The 23,355-nt window shown below is 38.6% G+C and overlaps 1 protein-coding gene across 8 annotated transcripts; it reads left to right on the forward strand.

The window, feature by feature from the left end:
• Nucleotides 1-280: 280 nt before the first annotated feature.
• gng2 (guanine nucleotide binding protein (G protein), gamma 2) lies at nt 281-23,042 on the forward strand. Of its 8 annotated transcripts, none has more exons than XM_051648813.1 (4): nt 281-446; nt 10,367-10,471; nt 17,019-17,131; nt 20,243-23,042. In XM_051648813.1, the coding sequence occupies exons 3-4, from the start codon at nt 17,045-17,047 to the stop codon at nt 20,369-20,371; spliced, it is 216 nt and encodes a 71-aa protein (XP_051504773.1). In that variant the 5' UTR covers nt 281-446; nt 10,367-10,471; nt 17,019-17,044; the 3' UTR covers nt 20,372-23,042. The 8 variants fall into 8 exon arrangements, with proteins under 8 accessions (XP_051504773.1, XP_051504777.1, XP_051504772.1 ...); XM_051648817.1 differs by having other exon boundaries at nt 10,367-10,445; XM_051648812.1 differs by lacking the exon at nt 281-446 and adding an exon at nt 561-695.
• Nucleotides 23,043-23,355: the final 313 nt, after the last annotated feature.

Below are 23,355 nucleotides of genomic sequence, written 5' to 3' on the forward strand. Positions count from 1 at the left end.
TATGTGTGTATTTGAGGTTGCCAGTTGGAATTCCTTTTTTAATCTTCTGTGGTTTTAATATTGCAAGTCCGAAGATTAAGCTTTTGATTACAGGAGCTCAGATCAAGCTGTGTGTGTATGTGTGTGTGTGTGTGTGTGTGTGTGTGTGTACAATGACTCTGAAAGGGAGGGTTTCTGTTTCTCTCTTTCTTTAGAGATACATGCTTTGGGGGAGGGGCAGTTGTGGATATTTATCAGTGTTCCTTGTCAGCTTTGAGCAAGAACCTCAGTGCAGATCTGACTGAGTTGCACAAGCACACAGAGAAACAAACTGAGTGGACAGCAGAAATTATATGCTTTGCACACATCACCAGCAGAGCACGTACAGTATAATCAAAGCCAAAGACTACAGGTGCCTGGGAGAAAGAGACACCTTGATAGAAATGGTCTGACTGTGGAGGCAGAAGGTAAATAAGCTTGCATTTGTCATTTTAAACAAAATCTGTGTAAGTGCTTGGGAGAGAGAGAGGAAGTGGGTTTCGGCTGGCTTCCTGAGCAATTCCACTTGTTGATGGGCGGAGCAAGAGGAAGGCTGTCAGCTGGGGTGGAGTAGCAGGCAATGTGTGTGGGTACCAGAGTCTCAGATCAAGGAGTGCATGTGTGCTACTATTTCATACTGCTCTTGTGCCATTGAAGATTTTACATTCACAGAGAAGGTAAGCAGCAAATCTTCCCATCAGCTATTTGGAGGACATAAAGACTAGAATGAGGAATGTGTGACAGGGCAATGCAGAAGATGTTTCAGGGGGGCCAACAAACCTGTTATAGCTATCCACATATAATAATCTTTATTTTTTTATAAAAACAGGACTTTACCTGTTATACCCTTAGTATATAGATGCATGTTTACGGTACTTGTTTTTACTTAAGTGTACATCTGCACTAGATTATTGTAAGACGTGTGCAGTGCTTTTCACAATGTGTTGATGTGTGTGTTTGTTCTGTCTGACTAGTCTTGCATGGATGCAAGCTTCTTCCAGCAGCATTGCATATGTGTCAGTGTAGATCAGCGTTCTGGGTTGGAATATGTTTGCTTGTGAATTACCAGAGGATGTGTTTGTTAACACATAGTGGAGAAAAGCAGGATGCATATTTTACACACTCGCAGAAAAATGCAGAAATGCCTTTTGTGGTCAGGTATACTTACGTCTGTGCCTGAGGAGGAGTGAGCATCTGTTTTGGGTAAATGCTGCCAGAGATGGGGGGATGAAAGTGGAGGAGAGCATGGGGGAGGGGACAGAGAAGATGCTGGAGAAAGAAAGAGAGAATATTTGAGAGGAATCCCCCAGGAGTCCCCAGTGTTTTCTGATGAATCTAATGCTCATTCTTGCATAAGATCCCATTCAATAGTACAGCGCCCTGATCTCTGTCAATGTCTGTCAAATTTGTATGTTCATGTAGACATGGATGTTATTATAAGCTCTTCGGACATATGTGTATGTGTAATTTCAAGAATAATAATAACTAAATATGGATAGTACAGTATTTTTGTTCTAAGGGAAAGAAAGGGGGTGGGTGGAGAGGCCCTTAAATAGAAGTGAACAATATAAGAGCAACCCCTGCATACATCATACAGTTCACTGTTCAGAGTGGGTGGATATGGTGCTGTCTGGAGTGTGTATGTGTGTGTTTTTGTGTGGCTGTGTTCATAAGTATAAACAACTGTGAGAGACAAAGGTCTTTGTTAAAAGCTGAACTAAATTTCTTCCATTTATTATTTTTCCACTCTTTCCTGAGGAACTTAGCCAGCTTCTTTCATCCTTTCACTCCATTTCAATGTGATTGAGTGTGTGGAGAGAGAGAGAGAGAGAGAGAGAGAGAGAGAGAGAGAGAGAGAGAGAGAGAGAGAGTATTCCCATGAAGGAGAAAATGACTTCATGCTCTGTTTGTAGACTCAGCCACTCTGACTAATACTCACACCAGGCATCTTTTCTCCTTCTTATTTCAGACTACAGCTAAAAGCGGTTTGATGTCATGTTTTTAACATGAATATGTATGTGCCTGAGTCCCAGAAGTTATCTAAATCTGACAAAATCTACTTTTGGGGACATCCATAAAGGTAGAAATAATTTAGAAAGAAAGTAAATAATGTTTTTTTTGTTTTTGTTTTTTAATTCTAAAAATACAAAAACTTTTCTTTGGGGGTTTGGTTAAGGATTAGTGTGTAGTTTGATTGAGAATGCAACACAAAATTCTAAGCACTGTATTAAAGGAATATTCCGGGTTCAATACAAGTTAAACTCAAATTGGCCCCATTCACTTCCATTGTTAGTGCCTCACTGCAACTTTTTTTTTTTTAAGAAAAAGAGGGATGAGTCGAAATACATTTTTGTAGTAAACAACATTATGCCACAAATGCTAATGATTTAGCTTAACTTGTATTGAACTCGGAATATTCCTTTAAATTCTTATGTCCCTCATTCTGTTTCAGGCTTTGCCTTAAAATTGAACAAATCAGGTTCACAGACCTTTATAAGGCCACTTATATATCTTGGATGATATTGGAAATGTTGAAGCTGTGATCAAAATGACATAACGAAAGAAAAGCTTTGTATGTATTTAAAAAAGGTATACTGAGAAGTGCAAGTGTATTTGTGAGTGTGTATCTAAATACACTGCAATATATACGTGAAAGTAGAAAATATATTCAGCCCTGGATGTTTGGAATATTGTTAACTCTCCAGGATCCTTGGGTGTTGCTCTTGGCTGAGTGGCAGAAAGTGTCATGGTTACTTGTGTAACCTCCGTTCCCTGATGGAGGGAATGAGACGTTGTGTCGATGTAGTGACACTAGGGGTCACACTTGGGAGCCCAAGAGACCTCTGGTCTTTGATAAAAGGCCAATGAAAATTGGCGACTGGCATTTGCATGCCACTCCCCCGGACATATGGGTATAAAAGGAGCTGGTATGCAACCACTCATTCAGATTTTATGCTGAGGAGCCGAGACAAGGTCCGGCCATTTCAGCGGGTAGTTCAGCGTTGTGGCAGGAGGGACACAACTTCTCGTTCCCTCCATCAGGGAACGGAGGTTACACAAGTAACCATGACATTCCCTATCTGTCACTCACTCGACGTTGTGTCGATGTAGTGACACTAGGGGTCCCTATACGAAATGCCACAACTGGCTGAACTGTGTTATGTGAACTGGCGGTGTGTGGTGGGCAGACCACTGTGTGCCTCATAGCCAGCACACCAGGTCGACACGTAACCTCCCCCAACATAGTTATGAGTGTCGAACGGCCCTTTGGGGACAAGTCAACTACCCAAAAGATGGAGACAGGCTAACCCAGTCGTGGCCTCTTTTCCCCTTCTTTTTTTCCACTCCCTAAAAAAGAAGTGGGATTATCCAACTGGGCCGCCAGGTCTAGTCGGGGGGTGTCCCTCCTAAGGGGAAGCCACCGTGGAGACCACACCTCTCCCAAAGGTGGGGGGGGGGTATTTAATTGGAAAAATACATCACATGGTCTTTCCGACCATGTGGAGAGTCTTCAAGGTAGATCCTACCCAACGGGGGAGGAGTTACTACAAACATGGAGACTGGGGCAGAGGGGCTCTGCCCAAGGAAGATGCAGTTTGTCAACAGGGAAACAAATTAGCAGAAGATATATATCGCATGGGGTTAGCCTTAGAGGGAACCGCCACATGCGGAGCACCTACCCCAGAACAGGACTATTAGTTAGCACATGTACTGGACTGGCAGCGAGTCTCTCCAAAAACTCGACTGCCACAGGGCTTGGAGGAAGTCAACCAGGTAACAAAGTTTGTGAACACTACTGGGAATTAATGGCGCACGTCTTCAGCTCAAAAGGAGGTGGAAGGCGCTATGTGCAAGCGATACACCCGGCTGGCTATCCCGGGCTTATCCGCTTGTATTGCATGCCACTACCTAGGACGAAACCGGTTCCACCCGGAGGTTGTAGAACCTTGCAAAGGTGTTGGGTGTTACCCAGCCTGCTGCTCTGCAAATGTCTGTTAGAGAGGCACCCCTGGCCAGGGCCCAGGAGGCCACTACACCCCTGGTAGAATGGGCTCACAGCCCTACCGGGGGCGGCATGTCCTGGGCATGATATGCCATAGTTATGGCGTCAATGAGCCAGTGGGCGATCCTCTGCTTAGAGACAGCGCTTCCTTTCCGCTGTGCACCAAAGCAGACAAAAAGATGCTCAGAGATCCTAAAGCTCTGCGTGCGATCCAAATAGATGAGTAAAGCACGCACCAGACACAGCAACGACAGGGCTGGGTCTGCCTTCTCCTGGGGCAGCGCTTGCAGGTTCACCACCTGGTCCCTAAAAGGGGTTGTGGGAACCTTGGGCACATAGCCCGGTCTCAGGATCACATGAGAATAGCCTGGACCGAATTCCAGGCACGTTTCACTGACAGAGAACGCTTGCAGGTCTCCTACCCTCTTGATGGAAGTGAGCGCAGTCAAGAGGGCAGTCTTCAAGGAGAGTGCCTTAAGCTCGGCTGACTGCAAAGACTCAAAGGGGGCTCTCTGTAGACCCTGAAGGACTACAGAGAGGTCCCATGAGGGAACGAGGCGCAGTCTGGGGGGTTTCAGCCTCCTGGCGCCTCTTAGGAACCTGATGATCAGGTCGTGCTTCCCTAAGGACTTACCGTCGACTGCATCATGGTGTGCTGCTATGACAGCAACGTACACCTTCAAGGTGGAAGGAGACAGCCTCCCTTCCAACCTCTCCTGCAGGAAGGAAAGCACTGATCCAACTGCGCACCTCTGGGGGAAGAACACCACTTAGTGAACAGACACCACTTAAAGGCATACAGGCGCCTCGTTCCTGCCACCGCAGGAAGGTAGGCGTCCCGTCCAGGGGCCAGACATGGAGATTACAGAGGTCTGGTCGCGGGTGCCAGATGGTGCCCCGTCCCTGAGAAAGAAGGAGGGTCTGTCACGAGGAGCGTGAGGTCCGAGAACCACGTCTGGGTGGGTCAGTAGGGTGCTACCAGGACGACCTGCTCCTCGTCCTCCCTGACCTTGCACAGGGTCTGTGCAAGTAGGCTCACTGGGGGAAACGCATATTTGCGCATGCCAGGGGGCCAGCTGTGTGCCAGAGCGTTTATGCCGAGAGGGGCCTCAGTCAGGGCGTACCAAAGTGGGCAGTGGGGAGGATTCTTGGGAGGTGAACAGATGCACCTGTGCCTGTCCAAATCGACTCCAAATCAGCTGGACCACCTGAGGGTGGAGTCTCCACTCTCCCCTGAGGGTAACATGTCGTGACAGTGCATCCGCTGTAGTGTTGAGGTTGCCCGGGATGTGAGTGGCTCGCAGTGACTTGAAGTGCTGCTGACTCCAGAGGACCCGTGGAGACTGTCACATCGGGGGTGGATTTGTGCCACAGCTGGGTGCTCAGGGGCAGGAGACCGCCGCTGAAGCGCCAAACCTGCCAAATAGAGTGGTGGATGGTGGTCGTGATGATGGCTGTGCACACTGGGTATGTGACCCAGGGAACATGGAAACCGCTCTTGCTGAACTCTTGAGTACTGCAGCCACTTTGGCATGCAGCGCAATTAAATACAAAGGTAGCAAAAAGATGGAGAGGTCTGCTTACCAGCTCCAGAGCAGCGGGTTTCGTCGTCTCTGGGTCACCCGTCTCAAGGGCGCTTTGAAGCCTTTCACGGGTTCTTGGCGGCCGCCAGACGGGTGGCGTCTGCTTCCTGTGGTGGGCTCCACGCCGGGGCCGGGCCGAAGGGGCGGGCTGCGGCGGAGCCGGTGCAGTCACCGCAGGGGGATACCCTTGGCGACGAGCAGATGGGGTGCGGGATCTTGATCCTTTTTCTTCTTTTGGCACATCAGCACGTTATTATTGGGATCCGGACACTGCAGCGGTTATGAATTAAATTTATTCTAGAGAAAGAACCAGACAGACATTCGCGCAGTCCCGCTGGGCATGGGTGATGCTTGGGCTGGGTTTCCTGAAGCTCTAAGTTGAACATTAGTAGCACTTAAATTGTACTTACTACAGCACGTTTTCCAAAAGCATTGTTTTCTAAGTAGCACAGGGACATTTAATAAATTATATTAATATATTTTGATCATTGGAAAGCCATTGTACACAGTTTCAGAGGATAAAAAAGTGTTGAATAAATCGCATTGAAATCAATAGGCAGTCTCTGCAGTCTGTGCATGCAATGTGATAGCAGTAAATTAGGTCTAAAGATAGATATAAATTTACATGACACATAATAATGTGTAACATTTTATTGGGCATCGTTGATAAGCATAATTGTAATGGCAACAGAAAGATATGTTCTTATTGAACAAATTTGCTTAGAAAACAGATTAAAAGAACAGGATTAAAATGACAGACATCAGTAGGCTGAACTACAGACACAAAGACACGTGCTTGAAGAAACACACTTTATTATATTTTGAAGAACAGACGACAGAAAAGCCGTCAATGTGCGTCTCTGATGTGCTGTTTGTTCAGAGGAGTGCAGCGGGATCGTGTCTCCTGGAACACACGTAAATTGGCAGGCTCACTTTATATTGGCCTAGCAAATGTGTATACAACCTAAACAAGTTCATCTTGAACCTAAAATGTATTTATATTTTAATTATCCTTATCATAATTATGTTTACATTTATAATTGTCTTTCGGATCTAAATTTGTATTTGACGGATACTTGCGTGATGGCAAAAGGAATGGTGCTTTTATTTTTTTGACCACTTCATTATTCTTAGCTTTTTAGTTTCGTTTGAAGTGTAATTTGAATTTAGAAATTTAGAAATATCTTTGTTTTAAGTTTTTCTTGATTCAAAACATACATTTAATTTTTAAAGCAAAACCAATAAAGCAAAGGGGGTTGACGATGTAATCGGATATGGCTACATGGCTATATTTTTTTTCGAAAAATATCATGAATATATTTCTTTCATTTCGCCCAGACCTACTGTGCACTTGTAGCCTGACTGCCATTATGCAGCATGCAATTTTTGACTGCCATGTAAACAGACTAGAACTATTTAAATCATCCATTGGAGGGAGGAAGAAGAGGAGGAGGAATAGGGAGAATGAATCACTCATTGCACACTCTCACCCTCCTTTGTTAACCATATTTTAATGATTAATTTTTGGCCTATTTAAGTTTTAAACTGCAGAGTCACATTACTCACATATAAAACGTAAGCAATAACATAAGCAAACATAATCTGTTCAATAAGAACATATCTTTCTATTGCCATTACAATTATGCTTATCAAAGAAGCCCAACAAAACGTTATACATTATTATGTGTCATGTAAATTTAGATCTATCTTTAGACCAAATTTACAGCTATCATGTGGCAAGCACAGACCGCGGAGACTGCCTATTGATTTCAATGCGATTTTTTCAGCACTTTTTTATCCTCTGAAATTGTGTACAATGGCTTTCCAATGATCAAAATATATTAATATAATTTATTAAATGTCCCTTTGTATCTGATAAACTGTGAAAGATGTGAGAACAATACGTGTAGTTGCGCTTAATGGGTTTAAGAGTGGTTCATAGCTCTAGTTAATTTACGAGTGTTTTTACATGCTACTTAGACAACGATGCTTTTAGGAAACATGCAGTAGTAAGTACAATTTAAGTGCTATTAATGTTCAACTTAGAGCTTCGGGAAACCCAGCCCAAGCATCACCCATGCCCAGCGGGACTGCGCGAACGTCTGTCTGGTTCTTTCTCCAGAATATATTGAATTCATAACCACTGCAGTGACCAGATCCCAATAATTACTTTGTGCTGATGTGCCAAAAGAAGAAAAAAAATCCTAACTAAAGTATGACTGAACTAAATCATCTACATCCATTTCTTGCATTGATGAAGCTGCTGGCTCAGCATTCTATCATTGTGATAATGACATGCCGTTTCTGGTCATTTTGGCTTCATTCTCTAAATATTCTGACTTTATTATCATTTTGACTTTATTCTTGAAATATTACTAATCTCGTAATGCTACGACTTTATTCTCGAAATTTTGACTTTATTCTCGAAATATTACGACTTTAATCTCGTAATGCTATGACTTTATTCTAATTTTTTTTTTTACTTTAATCTCGTAATTTTGACTTTATTCTCAAAATATTATGACTTTATTCTTGAAATCTTAGATTTTTTAATATTTTTTTACGTGGCACCAAAACGCCGTCATACTTTTGAATGGCTGTCAATGGAAAAACAATATTTTTTGCCATTATAGTGTGTAGTTCCAGCATGTACCAGCAGGGGCTAATGGGAATCACTTACCAGCCAATACTTGACCCTCTGGTTGTAACAAACCTCAGTACTCAAGGGGGCGATAGAGCTATCTTCAATTGACTTTGTCATTAAATTGGATGTGTTATCTATTCAGGTAAGTTGCTGTAAATTATTGACTTACTCATCAAGATTCTTTCAAACTGTTGCTCCGCCATGACTGTAGTTGACATAAAACCAAAAACTGATGGTAGAAGCAGACAGTTTATGCTAATGCCCACTAAAGTGCCCCTTGCTAAAAATGCAAAGTGCCTATATTGAGTTATGAATTGGGATCTGACATATTTAGGAACCTAACAACACATAAATTCAAGCTTGTTTAGCCAGTAGCATCAGCATTCATGTATTTGTGTATGTTTCGGGCAAGAGACTTATTTTGAAATGTAACAGCCGAACCATTAAGTATGCTTTCTCGTGCATTTACACTGCTGGAAACGCACTCCAAACCACTGAAACTACGTGTATGTTAGAGTATGTTTTGTTAGAAACAAAACAGAGCTTTTCTATACAGTGTTGCAGCAAGACGTTGACTCAGTTCCTACCAACTTGTGTTGTTAACAACCTAATGTTGTTGAAATGTTTTGGTTTTGGTGTGCACTGAGAAAGAAGAGATGCAGAGAGATTAAATGTCGCTGGAATGTTCTGTGTGGAAGTGATTCACAAAAGTGGAATTCACTGCTGCTACAGAGTTGCTCTAGCAGAGTAATTGGCCCATTTATCACACTGACAGAGATAGGCAGAGGAAGAGAAAGAGGGTGGGGCGGAAATACAGATAGACGGATAAATAGATAAATAAAGTTCTCTGTACTCTGTTCCAAACGTCTAGTGTAATGGACAAATTTGTATTAGAAATATCAAATAAAAATATGTTATTATAAGATAATATTGTTATGAAATGGGAAAAAGAAGTGGCAAATATTTGGTTTTTCATATAGTAATTTCGAGTGAAAACTTCATGTTTAATATACACTAGATATTTGAACTTAATGAATAACATTTGATCCTACGCTGTCCATATTGCACATATTACATGTTAAAGAAAAAGCTTGCACACAATTTCCATAGAAACAATCTTCCAGGATATTTATAGAGGCCAAAAAAGTGCAAAAAGTGCCAAAAGTGCTCAGTGCAAGAACAAAACGTTTTGTTCTTGCACTGAGCACTTTTGGCGCTTTTTTGGCCTCTTAATAAATATCCTGGAAGATTGTTTCTATGGAAATTGTGTGCAAGCCTTTTCTTTATAATTGATTTTTTGAGCTTATGCACCAAAGCAACGAGGATAAATAAACTTTTCAGTGTTTGGCACGGATGATTCAACTGTTTTTTGCCTACACATATTACATGTTAAAATAATTTCAATATCACTAACAATAACAATGTGTGAGCTGCTCCTGGGACTTATTACTTGCTTGTGTAATTACACTATAATGTAAATGTAGACAGTATATAACATAAACAAATGACTTATTAGGGTATTCAAATTCTGTTATTAATAGTTATTTTATGAATAGAGCTAATTAACCTGTTACACTGAGGTAATGATTAAAAAATGGGTTTGAAGTAAAAAAATATGATTTAATATGTTTAAATAAACCTGAATACTTTAGGTTACGCCAACAAAACTCACTTTAATGGTTTTATCAGTTAGACATACAGTTTTTTTTACAGTCAATGCTCTCAAAACAATTCACACAGTCAACTAAACAGACAATGCTTTTTTTTACTGTATGAACTATAGATTCTATTCCCTAACCCTAAAACTAACCCTCACAAAAACGTTCTGCATTTTTAAATTTTCAAAAAAAAACATCATTTAGTATTTTTGTTTTATGTGATTTGAATTATGGGGACACTAGAAATGTCCTCATTAAACACATTTATAGCATAATACTCTTGTAATTACCAGTTTGTAACCTAAAAAAGACCTCATAAACCACCCAAACGCACACACACACACACACACACACACACACACACACACACACACACACTCAAACTCTTTCAAAACGCCTAGAGCTGCAACTGGGATATAGAACATATGAACTCTAACTACATGGCTTCCTTTCCCAACAGAGCCTGAAGACATAGGGGAGGTGAACTCACTTTCTAAACAGACCAACGAAGCAAGCAGAGGACAAGAGTCAAACATACGGTGAGAACAAGAAAGAGAAATACTCGGTAGGTTAATGTAAAAGTAGTTTTTTTTTATCCACACAGAAAAACACACTCATACGTACACAGCAAGTAGGAATAGGGAGATGCACTACATGGCCAAAAGTATGCGGACACCCAAACACCACACCCATATGTGCTGGTTGAACCTTTAATATCAAAACCATAGGCATTAATATGGTGTCATCCCTCCCATTGCTGCTAAAGCAGCTTCCACTCCTCTGGGAAGGCATTTGACAAGATGTTAGATCATAGTTGTGGGGATTTACTCTCATTCAGACACAAGAGCATCAGGCAATGATGTCGGGCGAGGGGTCTGGCTTACAGTCTGTGTTCCAATTCATCCCAAAAGTGTTCAGTGGGGTTCAGGTCTGGGCTCTGTGCAGGAATATCAAATTCTGTTACACCTAACTCAGTTAAACATTTCTTTATGGACTTCGCTTTGTACATAGGAGCATTGTCATGCTGGAAGAGAAAAAGTAGTACTAAATTCTACTAGGAAGTTTGTCTAAGGAGATTGCATGGCTGAATGCTTGATTTTATGCATCTGTTAGTAATGGGTGTAACTGCAATAGCAAAACCTGTTAATTAGAATAAGGATATTGTAAGCCACTTTGTGCTGTTCCCTTTGTTTACTTGGCTCATCTGCACTGCTTAATAGTCTACTAGTGAGTGTACTACTTTAATCAGAAATACTCACTGCTTTTAGCATATCAGACACATGCGCTGATAAAGAGTTTGTTAGTGGGAGTGTGTGTGTGTGCGTGTGTTCAAACCACTGTTGGGTTTATAAGAATGTTCACACCATATTTCAAGTTTCACAGTACTGTTTTTTTTTAAAGTAAGGTCAATGACACCTATTTACACAGTTCTCCTTTGATAAAATGCATCTTTTGTTCCATTAAGAGGAACTCTTTCCACTCAGAGGAACTCTATTTTACACCTTGATTATTCTTGTTGTGTTACATCAAACTCCCCCTGCCATTTTCCTGCTGGCCTTCCTGCCCCTGTAGAAATGTGGCAGAGTTGGGTAAATGGCACACATATGGCCCTCTCTCTGGGGCTACAGATTAAATGAGAGCACCCCCTGTCGTTCTTCAAATATATACACACCCCTTTATAAACTCCTAACAGATCAGTCATCCAATGGATAAATCAATACAGATATTGATGGGCATTTTGTTAAGCTCAAGAGAGTGTTTGAAGTAACAAATGTTTAACCTTTATATTCTGTTTGGTGTCTGAGTGACACCAAGGACATTGCTTGAACAGATTGATGCTTCATGACTTTTCCTAATCTTATAAAAGCAGATAATAAACAAAATATCAACTTGATAACACGCTTGATACAGCCATCATTAAAAATGAAAAAGCTACATTACTTCTGTTTAGGGTCTCAGAGACCCAAGATATAAAACTTGAATATATGCAATTAATTTTCATGTTACCATCCTTTGACTAGTGCACAGCAGAACACTCCTATTTGAGAGTACACTCGGTACACAGAGTGCAATAGTTGGGTTACGGAAGTAAAAATACTTATATATTTGTATACTGTATCTGAATGATTTGGAATACACTGTTCTTATAATAAACAAATTTAAATCAATATTTTTTTTTTTATTGATTTATTTTGATTATGTCATTCACAATGCTTAATTGTAATACGTTCCCTAATTAGAAATGCAAAAAGTACATTAAAACAGGGGTTTTCAAATATGAAAATCACCTTGCGAAGAACCCCCTCCTAAAATATATAAATGTTGCTACATATTTTTGTGTAAAGTCTAGAGAAAAATTTAGAAAACTTTTAAGTGTGATATAAAGACAATTTAAATAATTAGCTTTTATATTATTATTGCACTAAAGCCAAAATAAATGATTACTATATTATTTGTAGGGGTGCATTGATATATCAGCCAATTACAGACCAAATTAAATAAAATGGCTTTAAGCATCAATATAAACAGCCATTCTCAACCATCAGTTTTTCATATTGCCATTTTCACAAACGAATTACAAACGTTTATGATCACAGCTTATGATCGTTCATGAAAACGGCGATATGAAAAAACAATGGTTTATTTATAATTAATTATGCAAATGTATTGCGTTGTATTTTTACATTTATAATAATTATTCCTGTTTGTAATTGAAAAAAATACCTACAAAAATAAATGAAATCTGAAAAAGTAAAGCATGTGGGATATAATAATTCATAATATGTATTTCTAATGTTCTATCATAATATGTCAAATGTGAGTTCTATTGTTTAGAACTGCAAAAACAGAAATGCAAAATAACATAACACACACATAAATCGTCATGTTATATATTTTTTGTATTTATCTTTCATTGTGGTTCTCTTAAAATTTTGCCCAGTCAGGTGGTAAACAGATAAATCCATATTAAATGGAAACTAGTTAAAGTTAGAACAATAAAATAGCTTTTGTACCTCTTTGTACATTTTTAAAGCATAATTCTTAAGCAAAACAGTGATCTGATGATAAAATAAGGTGAATAAGCGGCAAATTATCGGTATCAGTCCAAAATTTTTGTTAAAATCGGTTATCGTATCGGCCAAAATGTTCATAATGGTGCATTCCTAATTATCTGGAAAATAGTTAGTCTATTTAGTTGTTCTTTGTGTATCTTTTTTCTACACAATAATTGGTTCATGTTAATATGTTTTTTCTTCCCTTTTTTTTTTTTTTTTTTACATTTATGAACACTTGAATTTGAAAGAAAAATACAACTTTAATTTTGAAATTACTAACATTATTTTTACACATACCTCAATGGGCTCTCTGGGACTCAAACATAAAAACCATAAAGTCAATCTCAACAGAACATGATGGCATATTAAAAACAGTGTAGATTGGCTGACTGCATTGCTGTGATAAGTTCAGGCCCACCGAATGCACAAAAGACATCCAGAAAGCAGAAGCTCAATGGAATAAACCTGCTGTAAAACAGCTGTAAGTTCACCCTTGATAGGTTAGTTAGAGCATTGCACATTGTGCAATACAATGAATTTGGCTGGTGAGAGTGTTAACGTAAAGGGTTAACTGGCAATAGATGTATGTAGCACATCACGTTCTACATGTATTCTGTATGTCAGCACTCAGCAGGCTTAAAGTTACTGGCACTTTTCACTTTTCCTATCAGTGGCACTTTTCCTTTGCCTCCTGTCTCTTAATCCCCCCTGTCTCTGAACCCCTATATGGTAAAGATTGAAGCTCTCTAATGACAAACAGGGACTGCAATCTAAAATGGCTTTAAAACATAGACTCTATGCTGGATTTGTGTTGATGTTCCTTGTCTGGTTATAAATATCTCTTCAGGCCTGATTTACTGAGGTAGGCCATGTGCTGAAGCTGTCCCCTCTATGAACTCTTCAGATGTATGGGGTTCACAGTTTAAAGTTGCCTTTGGTTAGCTACATGCTTGATTTTAAGAGTGGAACATTTCAATGCTGTCAAATCACTCTGTATCTCAGTTGCCTAGCAACTGAGGTTCATTGCAAAGATGCCTGCTGCTCACTAGCTTTAATGAAACAGTCTTTAGAAGCTAAAATTGAAGAAGCCGTTCCTTTTCAGAAAACTGTCTTTACTAGTTCAGTAAAGTCTGGATTACAAATACATTTTACCCCAAATAATGGATTCTGTTTTCTATAGATATATAGAATAATGTGCAGAATAAACAGCTTTTTGACAGGTAGCAGAATTTTTTTACCCAATATTGAACATAAGAGTCTAATTTTATTTCAAAACCGTATGACTTCCTTCCATGAATTCCATTTTATTCCACATAAGGAGATAAGGCAGAAATACAGCCTCTGTCACCAATTTACTTTCATTGTACGAAAAGAAGAGGCAAGACTTAGTTGTAAGAGATGAATGCAAAATGTAGAACATATAGCGTAAATAATACAAATGTATATTGTTTAAATTTGAGGATATGGAGTTTCTGCTCTTTTTCAGTGTCCAAGGGGCCAGCAGACTGGGTTGGGCCCATTAACTAGAATGATTTACCAAGAATGAGGTCACTGTGAAAGCTGACAGTCTAGCGCCCCCTGCTTTTTACTCTCAGCAGTAGGCCTTTATATTTAACCTCGGTGCAGGGGGGCCGGTTAAGATTAAAAACTCCAATACACCACAGACCTTTGAGCTCACAGTCATGACAGGTGTGCCACAGTGTGCTATCAATACCCATATGGCAGAGCCTCATGAAAAATAAATAAGGACACATGAACACACACAAACCATTGTTTTTTCATTGATTTCTATTGCTTTTAGACTGAGCTAATGATATTTTCTATTCCTCTAACACTACTCTAAACATTTTTAGATGTTCAATAAGACATTATTTAGTATTGTTATCAAGCTTTTTTCCTTGTAGAGACTGTTGGCTTCAAGTTTTACTATGCTTGTTGGGACATTTAATTCCCTCAATATAGGTGAAACCTGACCCCTAAACACATACACTGATATATAATGTGCTTGTATTTTACAACAAAAATTGTCAGGTAGACAAGTCACTGTCATTTTCACTAAAGCTCACAGTTACCTAGAGACACTTTCTGCCACATATCCACTTCAGATAATAGCTATTTTAATTCTGTAGCTTAGAGACAGTTAGAAAGGATGTAAGGTGCAGTAAGCCCAGCATTGCTGATTGCCTGCATTTTTTTGTGTTATGGGTGCTGGTCTTCAGCATGGGATGCTAGTATGTTGGTGTCCTCATCAAGCTTGCTCAACAGCAGCGCTTCATTAGTCAGCCAGATTTATCAGAAACACCATGTTGGTCAACCAGTTAAGTTTAGCATCCCTGGTGAAATTTCAAATATATTTGCTTTTTCAGTAGTACATTGCAAATATATTAACAAAGAATTGTACCATCTTTAAATATATAAAAAGTATATTAACATCATGCTTTTATCTATTTTCACAATAAAACATTTAACACACTTTAAAATAATTGTAATGTAGTATATTTTCAAAAAAATATATTTTAGAAAAACATACTTAAAGTGAAATTTCTATGTAATTTTTAAAGTGTACTTATTTGAACTTTATTTTTAAATATATTTTAGGTCTATTTTAAACTGTATGCTCAAAATTATCATTGTAACAATGCACTGAAAGCATATTTTAAAAATGCATTATTTAATATCCTGAAGATGTAGTATATTTTAAGTTAAATTTGAGTGTAATATTTAGGTTTACTTATTCATGCTTGGAATTCACTTCATTATTTGGACATTTCTTTCAGAAAGTGTTAAAATGTATGACTAATGCGTTGAAAGCCCATTAGTATTTGGAATTAGCCAAAAGTATAACAGAGCATATCACAAAAATAATATATTCATGGTATATTGGAAGAGGTATTAGGGAGGCCAGCAGGGGGTGCTCACCCTGTGGTCTGTGTGGGTCCTAATGCCACTATACTGTAAAAAGGCACCATCTTTCGGATGAGATGTTAAACTGAGGTCCTGACTCTCTGTGGTCATTCAAAATCCCAGGGCACATCTCGTAAAGAGTAGGGGTGAACCCCGGTGTCCTGGCCAAATTCCCCCCAATGGCCCCTATCTATTATGGCCTCCTAATAATCCCCATCCCTGAATTGGCTACATCACTCTACTCTCTTCTCCACCAACAGCTGGTGTGTGGTGGGTGTTCTGGCACACTATGGCTGCCGTCGCATCATCCAGGTGGATGCTGCACACTGGTGGTGGTTGAGGAGATTCCCCCTATACTATGTAAAGCACTTTGAGTGCCTAGAAAAGCGCTATATAAATGTAAGGAATTATTATTATTATTATATTGCTAGTATGTTTGGAAGACACTCATAATAAATTTGTAATGTACTTATAACACAATTAAGGTACACTTAATTTTCACTAATCAAGCATGTAATTAGTCCCTACACAGGCATATACTTTAAGTGTACTAAGTATACTTGAAGTTGTTCCACTTTAGTACACAAAAGTACACTAAATACACTTTAAATTGTGCTTTACTACAATTAAATTACAACTAAAATATACTTAGTAAAAAATTTACTAAAATTATTTAGTTGTTCCAAAATAGCAAACTTCAAGTTAACTAATCATTAACACACTTGAAGTATACTGATCATTAGTCTGTCTGCAAGTACACTGAAGTATGCCAAAATTTAATATGCTTAGCAATTTTATTTTTCACCAGGGATGGCTGTGCTGGTTCACCAGCCAGACCAGAAAATTCATGGAAATTCATGTTGGACTAAGCTGGTATTGACAGCACGGCTGCCTGACAATAAATGCAACACAACAAGTGAAGCAACAATAAATATTCAAAACCATATCATTTATCTGTCACAGTGATGCCATAACACAATAACACAGCTCAAAGCAAGTTAGTGAAAATGAAAGTAAAAGCACACTGAACAGACAACTCCTTATAGAACAGCCAATATCCCTGGTATTATGTCATCTTTAAATATATGCCAAATTCAGACGCAGACCTTGCTGAATTTGTCTAAATCCATGTGTATCTCATGTGTATTCCAGTGCAACAGGCCTGAATCGGCAGCCTCATGGCCACCAACAACACTGCTAGCATTGCTCAGACTCGCAAACTGGTGGAGCAGCTCAAGATGGAGGCCAATATTGACAGGATAAAGGTGAGAAGATTAAACATATCATCAAACTAAACTGCATGTCATTAAATCAAATGTTTATTTTCTTTGAAGCTATCTATATGCTAGCAGTGGCGTATCCAGGACATTTTTACTGGGGTGGCCAAGATTGGGCACAGACCTAGTGTGGGGTGGCGATACCGGGAGAACCTTTATGAATGGCACATGATCAAAATGTGTAAATATCGCATTGCTTTGCTTCAACATCTACACATGTAGAATAAATTAGTTCTTAAACTCGTTAGCATTCACTGAATTGTTTGTATTCAATATCAGACTGTTGTTTTGACATTTGACAGTTTTCTATTCCTGTTCTGTTTCAACCAATTACCGTTTCTGGGAATCTCTGGTTATTTTAACATAACATCCATTTTTAAATCAGTAATTGTGTAGGAAAAGTCAGTTACACATATTTAAGAGCTATTCTCATTGTAGAGAATTAATCTGCGTATAACATCAGGTATACTGTATATTCATAAAAAGATACAAGTACAGGTGATAACTGATTGAGGCGCAATTCAATCAATCATTCAATCAATTATTCATTCATTTATTAGCTATAACTGCACTGTCCAGCAGAAATATTGTTAAATTGGGTACAAATCAGTGTGTGAAATTGGTTACGAGGGCTATAATAGGTGTCTGTCTGGAAACCCCAAAATTGCAGATTGAGCTCTGAATACAGTAAAAAACAAAACTCTATTTACAGTGTCTACTCAGGTTTATTTTCCACATGTTCTGATAGCTTCAGTTACTTTGAATATTACCAAATAAAATAGTTAGTCAAATCATTTGCGGCATTTAAGTGCAAATTGCCCTGCCTCTGTATATTTAAAATGTCAAATAAGGTATAAAAACTTTGAAGCTTTTATTGGTCTGACTGACCAATAATACACATAAAGAGCTCATAAATAACTCATATAAAGATTTAAAGTACAGTCACAGCACAAACCCTTCCCTTTCACACACAGGTTAGCCATATATATAACTTTAGCTATTGAACATATACATCTGTAAAACGCTTTACACACCTCAGTCATTAAATCAGAAAACATGGCATTTCATATTTCATGTCAATATAAAGATAACATGCTGAATGTGGTGTAGGGTCTAGCTTACTCTTTAACTTAGCTACTGTAACAATGAAAAAATGTTTTCACATTCACATGGAAATTCAGGATAAATTAAACGTTAGATTAGATGAACATACCTCTCAAATAACAGCTTTCTTTTTGACCACAAATCGACGTCGTCAACTCATTGGAAGTTGGAGGTAGACGCTAGCTCGTGTCAGCTTCGTGCTTCTGACTGACCATTATGCTCCAGACCTGGCGCCCACTGCCCGCGACCTGCGGCACCTGCCTGGCCACCCGCGGCCTGCCCCTGCCCTCACTGATCAAAGATCAGCTCACACAGCTTCAGTTCCACCACTACTATAATGGTCAGAAATATAAAACTGACCCTGGGTCAGTGTGGCTCTAAATCAACAAATGACCTGAGATGTCATCTTTGATTAACAGGTGTTTCTATTGGTTCTTCGTTCTTGTGTTGATGAACATGATGAACTACCAATCAGTTCTGGGGTGGCCACAGGGTGGCCAATGAGATTTCAAGGGTGGCCCAGGCCACCACAGGCCACCCCCTATAATCGCCACTGTATGCTAGTGTACGCCTAAGTGTTGACTAAATTAAAGGGATAGTTCACCAAAAAAAAAGAAAATTATCTTATCATTTGGCTTCCCAGATGACTTTCTTTCTTCTGCAGAATACAAATGGAGATTTTTAGAAGAATATTCAGCTGTGTAGGTCCGTACAATGCAAGTGAATTGTGACAAAAACTTTGAAGCTTTAAAAAGCACATAAAGGCAACAGAAAAGTAATCCATAACACTCCAGTGGTTAAATCCATGTCTTCTGAAGCGATCCAATCAGTTTTTGGTGAGAACAGACCAAAATGTAACTAAGTTTTCACTATAAATCTTGATATTGGTGATCATGATTTCAAGCTCAATTACACTTCAAGCGCTAGGAAGTGTAATCGTGCTTGAAATCATGATCGTGCCTAGAGACTGCAATGACAAGATGTATTGTGAAAAGGAGTTATATTTTCGTCTGTTCTCACCCAAAACCGATTGAATCACTTCTGAAGACATTGATTTAACCACTGGAGTCTTATGGATTACTTTTATGCTGCCTTTATGTGATTTTTGGAGCTTCAAGGTTTTGGCACATTTCACTTGCATTGTATGGACCTTGAGATATTATTCCAAAACTCTTCATTTGTGTTCTGCAGAAGAGAGAATGTCATACACATCTGAGATGGCATGAGGGTAAGTAAATGATGAGAGAATTTTCATCTTTCTGTAAACTATTCCTTTAACAGTAACACTTTACAGTAAGGTTCTGTTTGTTAACATAAGTAAATGCATTAGGTATCATGAACTAACAATGAAAATATTTTATTACAGCATTTATTAATCTTATTCAATGTTACTTTATGAAAATACAATTGTTCATTGTTAGTTCACTAATGTTAATGTATACAACTTTGAATTTAAAACATTAACCAAGATGAATATATTCTGAAAAACAAATGGCTCATTGTTTGTTCTTGTTAAATAATGTAGCTAACAAATATTAACAAATACAATCTTATTGTAAAGTGTTACCAAAGTAACCTTTAAGCAGATATACATGAACTAATTTAAAATGTACAATCTTTCTCTTCAGGAAAAACTGTTGAAAGATATTGATAAATCATCTTTCCCCATTCAGGGTTTCATCCAATCAACTGCTCTCTATAATGTGAATGTCCCTCTTCCTAATACCACCTGCAGCTGACTAGCACATAGCAAGACATGGTTCATTGCTGTGATGTAAAATTAAGACTATTGGCTATTTAAAAAAGTCCTAAAAGTGCCCTTCTATATGTCCTGCCTGAATAGAAATCTGTGTTCGTCAAGCAATTTCATGAGGTCTTTAAACAATTAATCTGACAAGTTGGTTTGGAGTAAAAATACAGTAAGAGTTGTGCGTAAGTGTGCATTTACACATGACTGTGTATGTAACTACATGTGCTTACATACACCAACCTCAGGTCTCCAAAGCAGCAGCAGATCTGACATCATACTGTGAAGCCCACGCTAAAGAGGACCCCCTGCTGTCCCCTGTGCCTGCATCTGAGAACCCCTTCAGGGAGAAGAAGTTTTTCTGTGCCATCCTGTAACCAACGCTGCCCAGTCATGGACTCACCTGCTCCCTCTGGGATACTCTTATGGACATAAAACATGTTGATCTTTTACAAGGGCTAGAGATGTGCAGTGGAGAACCCTTAAATTCTCCTGCCGTTCTAGGAGCCCTGATTAAGCCACTGACTCCACCCAGTGGCCTTGAGATCCAAAGCTAAACATGGTAGCGTGTTGAAATTGAGGAGGGAGTGCAGCAAAAAACAAGTGACTGTCATTATAGCAGATCAGCCAGGATGTGTTGTGAAAATATTAAAGTATTCAAAGGTTTCCGTGGTCTCATGAAGTGTTTTTTTTTTTTTTTTGTTATTGAATAGTAGTGGGCTGTGATTGTAAATCGGATCACTCCCATGGATTAGTACATAAATTGTGTTATTTTCTTTTTAATGATCTTTTTCTTTCAGAATGAATTGATATAGGCCTACCATTTTGGTAGATTTCTGTAGCCATGTGTGGGTACAGCAAAAACTGTTGTTGTATATTTTATTTTTTATTATTTAAATAATGATAGTTGAGTGAACATTTATAATGAATTAATTCACGCTTGGACAAATATTCTTAAAACAAAATAATGATTTAGATGCTGATAAAATTATTTGACTGTACAGCAAACAAATTTTCTTTGTTTTGTTTTTGGTTTTAAGCATAGTTTTTACTCTTTGTACAAAAATGTTAGCAAGTTCCACTGTTGTGCTATATGTTTTGAATATTTGTGGTGATATCAATAATAACTGCATGAAGCCTGACAAAGTGCTCTCTATTTTCTTTAAGACTGACAGATTACCACAAATCATATAACAAATAAAAACAACACTCTTCTACTGAGACCAAAAACTCCAACAACAGCTGTTATCCCCTAATCCCAATGTCTTCCATCAAATCACAGGTCACTCTCTGCATAGCTTGGTTACTGAACCATAGAATCAGTAGTCTTCTTTAACTCTTTCAGCAAGGTGCTGGGCATTACTTGCATGATCACAGTCAAAGACATGCCTTCTCTGGTGAGAAGCCTGCAAAATGAGGAGGGGCTCCATATGGGACGGGGCTACTCCATGTGTCGCTCCGCCCATAATTTACTCTCATTGACTAAGTCATCTTTCCTAGACATACATGATAGGAAATGTGGTCATAGTTTAAGATTTAATCCTACGTTTAAAGTGAGGAGCAAATCAGGATTTATAAAGGCAGAAACTGACGTGAAAATGTGATTACACATAAACTTAAAAGCATGCCGTGCAACTTTATAACTCCATACCATGAGTACCTGTTTTTTGTGCTCATACGTCAGTGGTCATATTTACAGTAGATTATGTATGCCTTATTTTCCGCTGTAATGGAATATGTATTGCCATTTCTGTGCGTGTCTGTTAGAAAATCATTTTTAGATAGACGGGATAACAGTGAGTTGGTATGAACAGTATGTATAGCACACATTTTAGGAGCGAGGAGGAGAAAGAATCGTTTACAACCCTTAAAAAGAAATGCATATGAATCAGTATATACAGATGGGAGAAATTACTGCAACAATCTCATACTTTGGAATGGAATAAAAATCAGCCTCTTCTCTGCTATTGCTGATGACATAAATGTAAATGTATGATTTGACTAAATTAAAATGCAGCGTAACTGAGCTGGCAGAAGAGAGTAACAGGAAATAAATGTGCATGTCTATACAGAAAATTATACAGTAGGCTTCACTTCATAGAGCATGTAAACCTCTTTTTGCAGTTAAGGTTTAACGAGAATACAGACCTTAGTTGAACAACAGCATGTGCGTTTTTATTAGTTGAAGAATTTTTTTTTTAATGACACAGCGTCTAAAAATGCAGCGCTCCCGTGAGAGATGCTAAAAACAGTGAAACGTGACGCAGTTTTCAAAAGACATCCATCTTGCGAATGTGTTCAAGGAATATGATTGAAAAACAGCGCGAGTGGACGAAAATACACGTTCAGTTTGAACAGCCCCTTGTTCACATGACACAGCACTAGCTGAAGTTTCTCAAAGTTAGTTTTGTTTCAGTTGATTATAAGTTTCCACTGTATTCAGCGCTGTTTGCTCTCTGTTTTCGTAAATATCCTGATACTGTTTTACTGAGTGAGAAACCGCTCCAGATGATTCAGTAAGAGAGCTCGGAACGAATTGTACTGAATCACGAATCGATTCAGACCATTTTGCAAGCCCGTTTGGCCAATTCACTGAAAAGAACCGACTCAAAAGAATTATTCATTCGCAATCTTGGCATTGTTATTTCTTCTAAACAGCCAACAGAAATACGGGACACATTTCATGATTTGTGAAATATTCTGAGAGTAAATATTTCTCAGTCGGAGCGCTCATGGTACACACAGTGCGTACGGCCGTACAGCTGCAGGCGCCACTGTCCTCAACAACAACACATCAACACCTGGTTCACCTTTAATCACTTCTGTAGCCCCGCCCAGTAGAGGTGAGCATTGAGATGGCAAGTAAAGAGAGCAGGTCAGTAAAGACCAGAGAGCCAATCATAACAGTGAGTGTTTACAGTCAAGTCTTAAAGGAGAAACAGCACCAAAACTGAGCGTTTCTGACAGAAGTTTGAATGAGGGTGGAAAATGATCATGTTTTACAAATTTAAAACTGTTTTTGTGCTAAAAACTTTACTATAAGTGAACCTTAAGGAACATTTTAAAATAATAAAAAAAGGAGGTCATGACCTCTTTAAAGCAAACTTGGTCAATGAATGAATCTTTTATTGATTATTAAAATGAATTACTGATGATGAGCTACTGAATACAAGTGGCAGAAACTGGGAAACATTACTCACTTTTTTTAGAACTGCAAATCGCACATTAAGCACATTCCTTATAAATGAATGAATGAATAAATGAATGAATGAATGGCAGTAGTTTTAATTGTATTCTATCTCACAACATTTGAGAATTATATTTATATTTAGGATCATTATATGTCAGGGGTATTCAATTA

This window comes from Myxocyprinus asiaticus, chromosome 21 (assembly GCF_019703515.2).
Source record: "Myxocyprinus asiaticus isolate MX2 ecotype Aquarium Trade chromosome 21, UBuf_Myxa_2, whole genome shotgun sequence".
Taxonomy (NCBI): Eukaryota; Metazoa; Chordata; class Actinopteri; order Cypriniformes; family Catostomidae; genus Myxocyprinus; species Myxocyprinus asiaticus.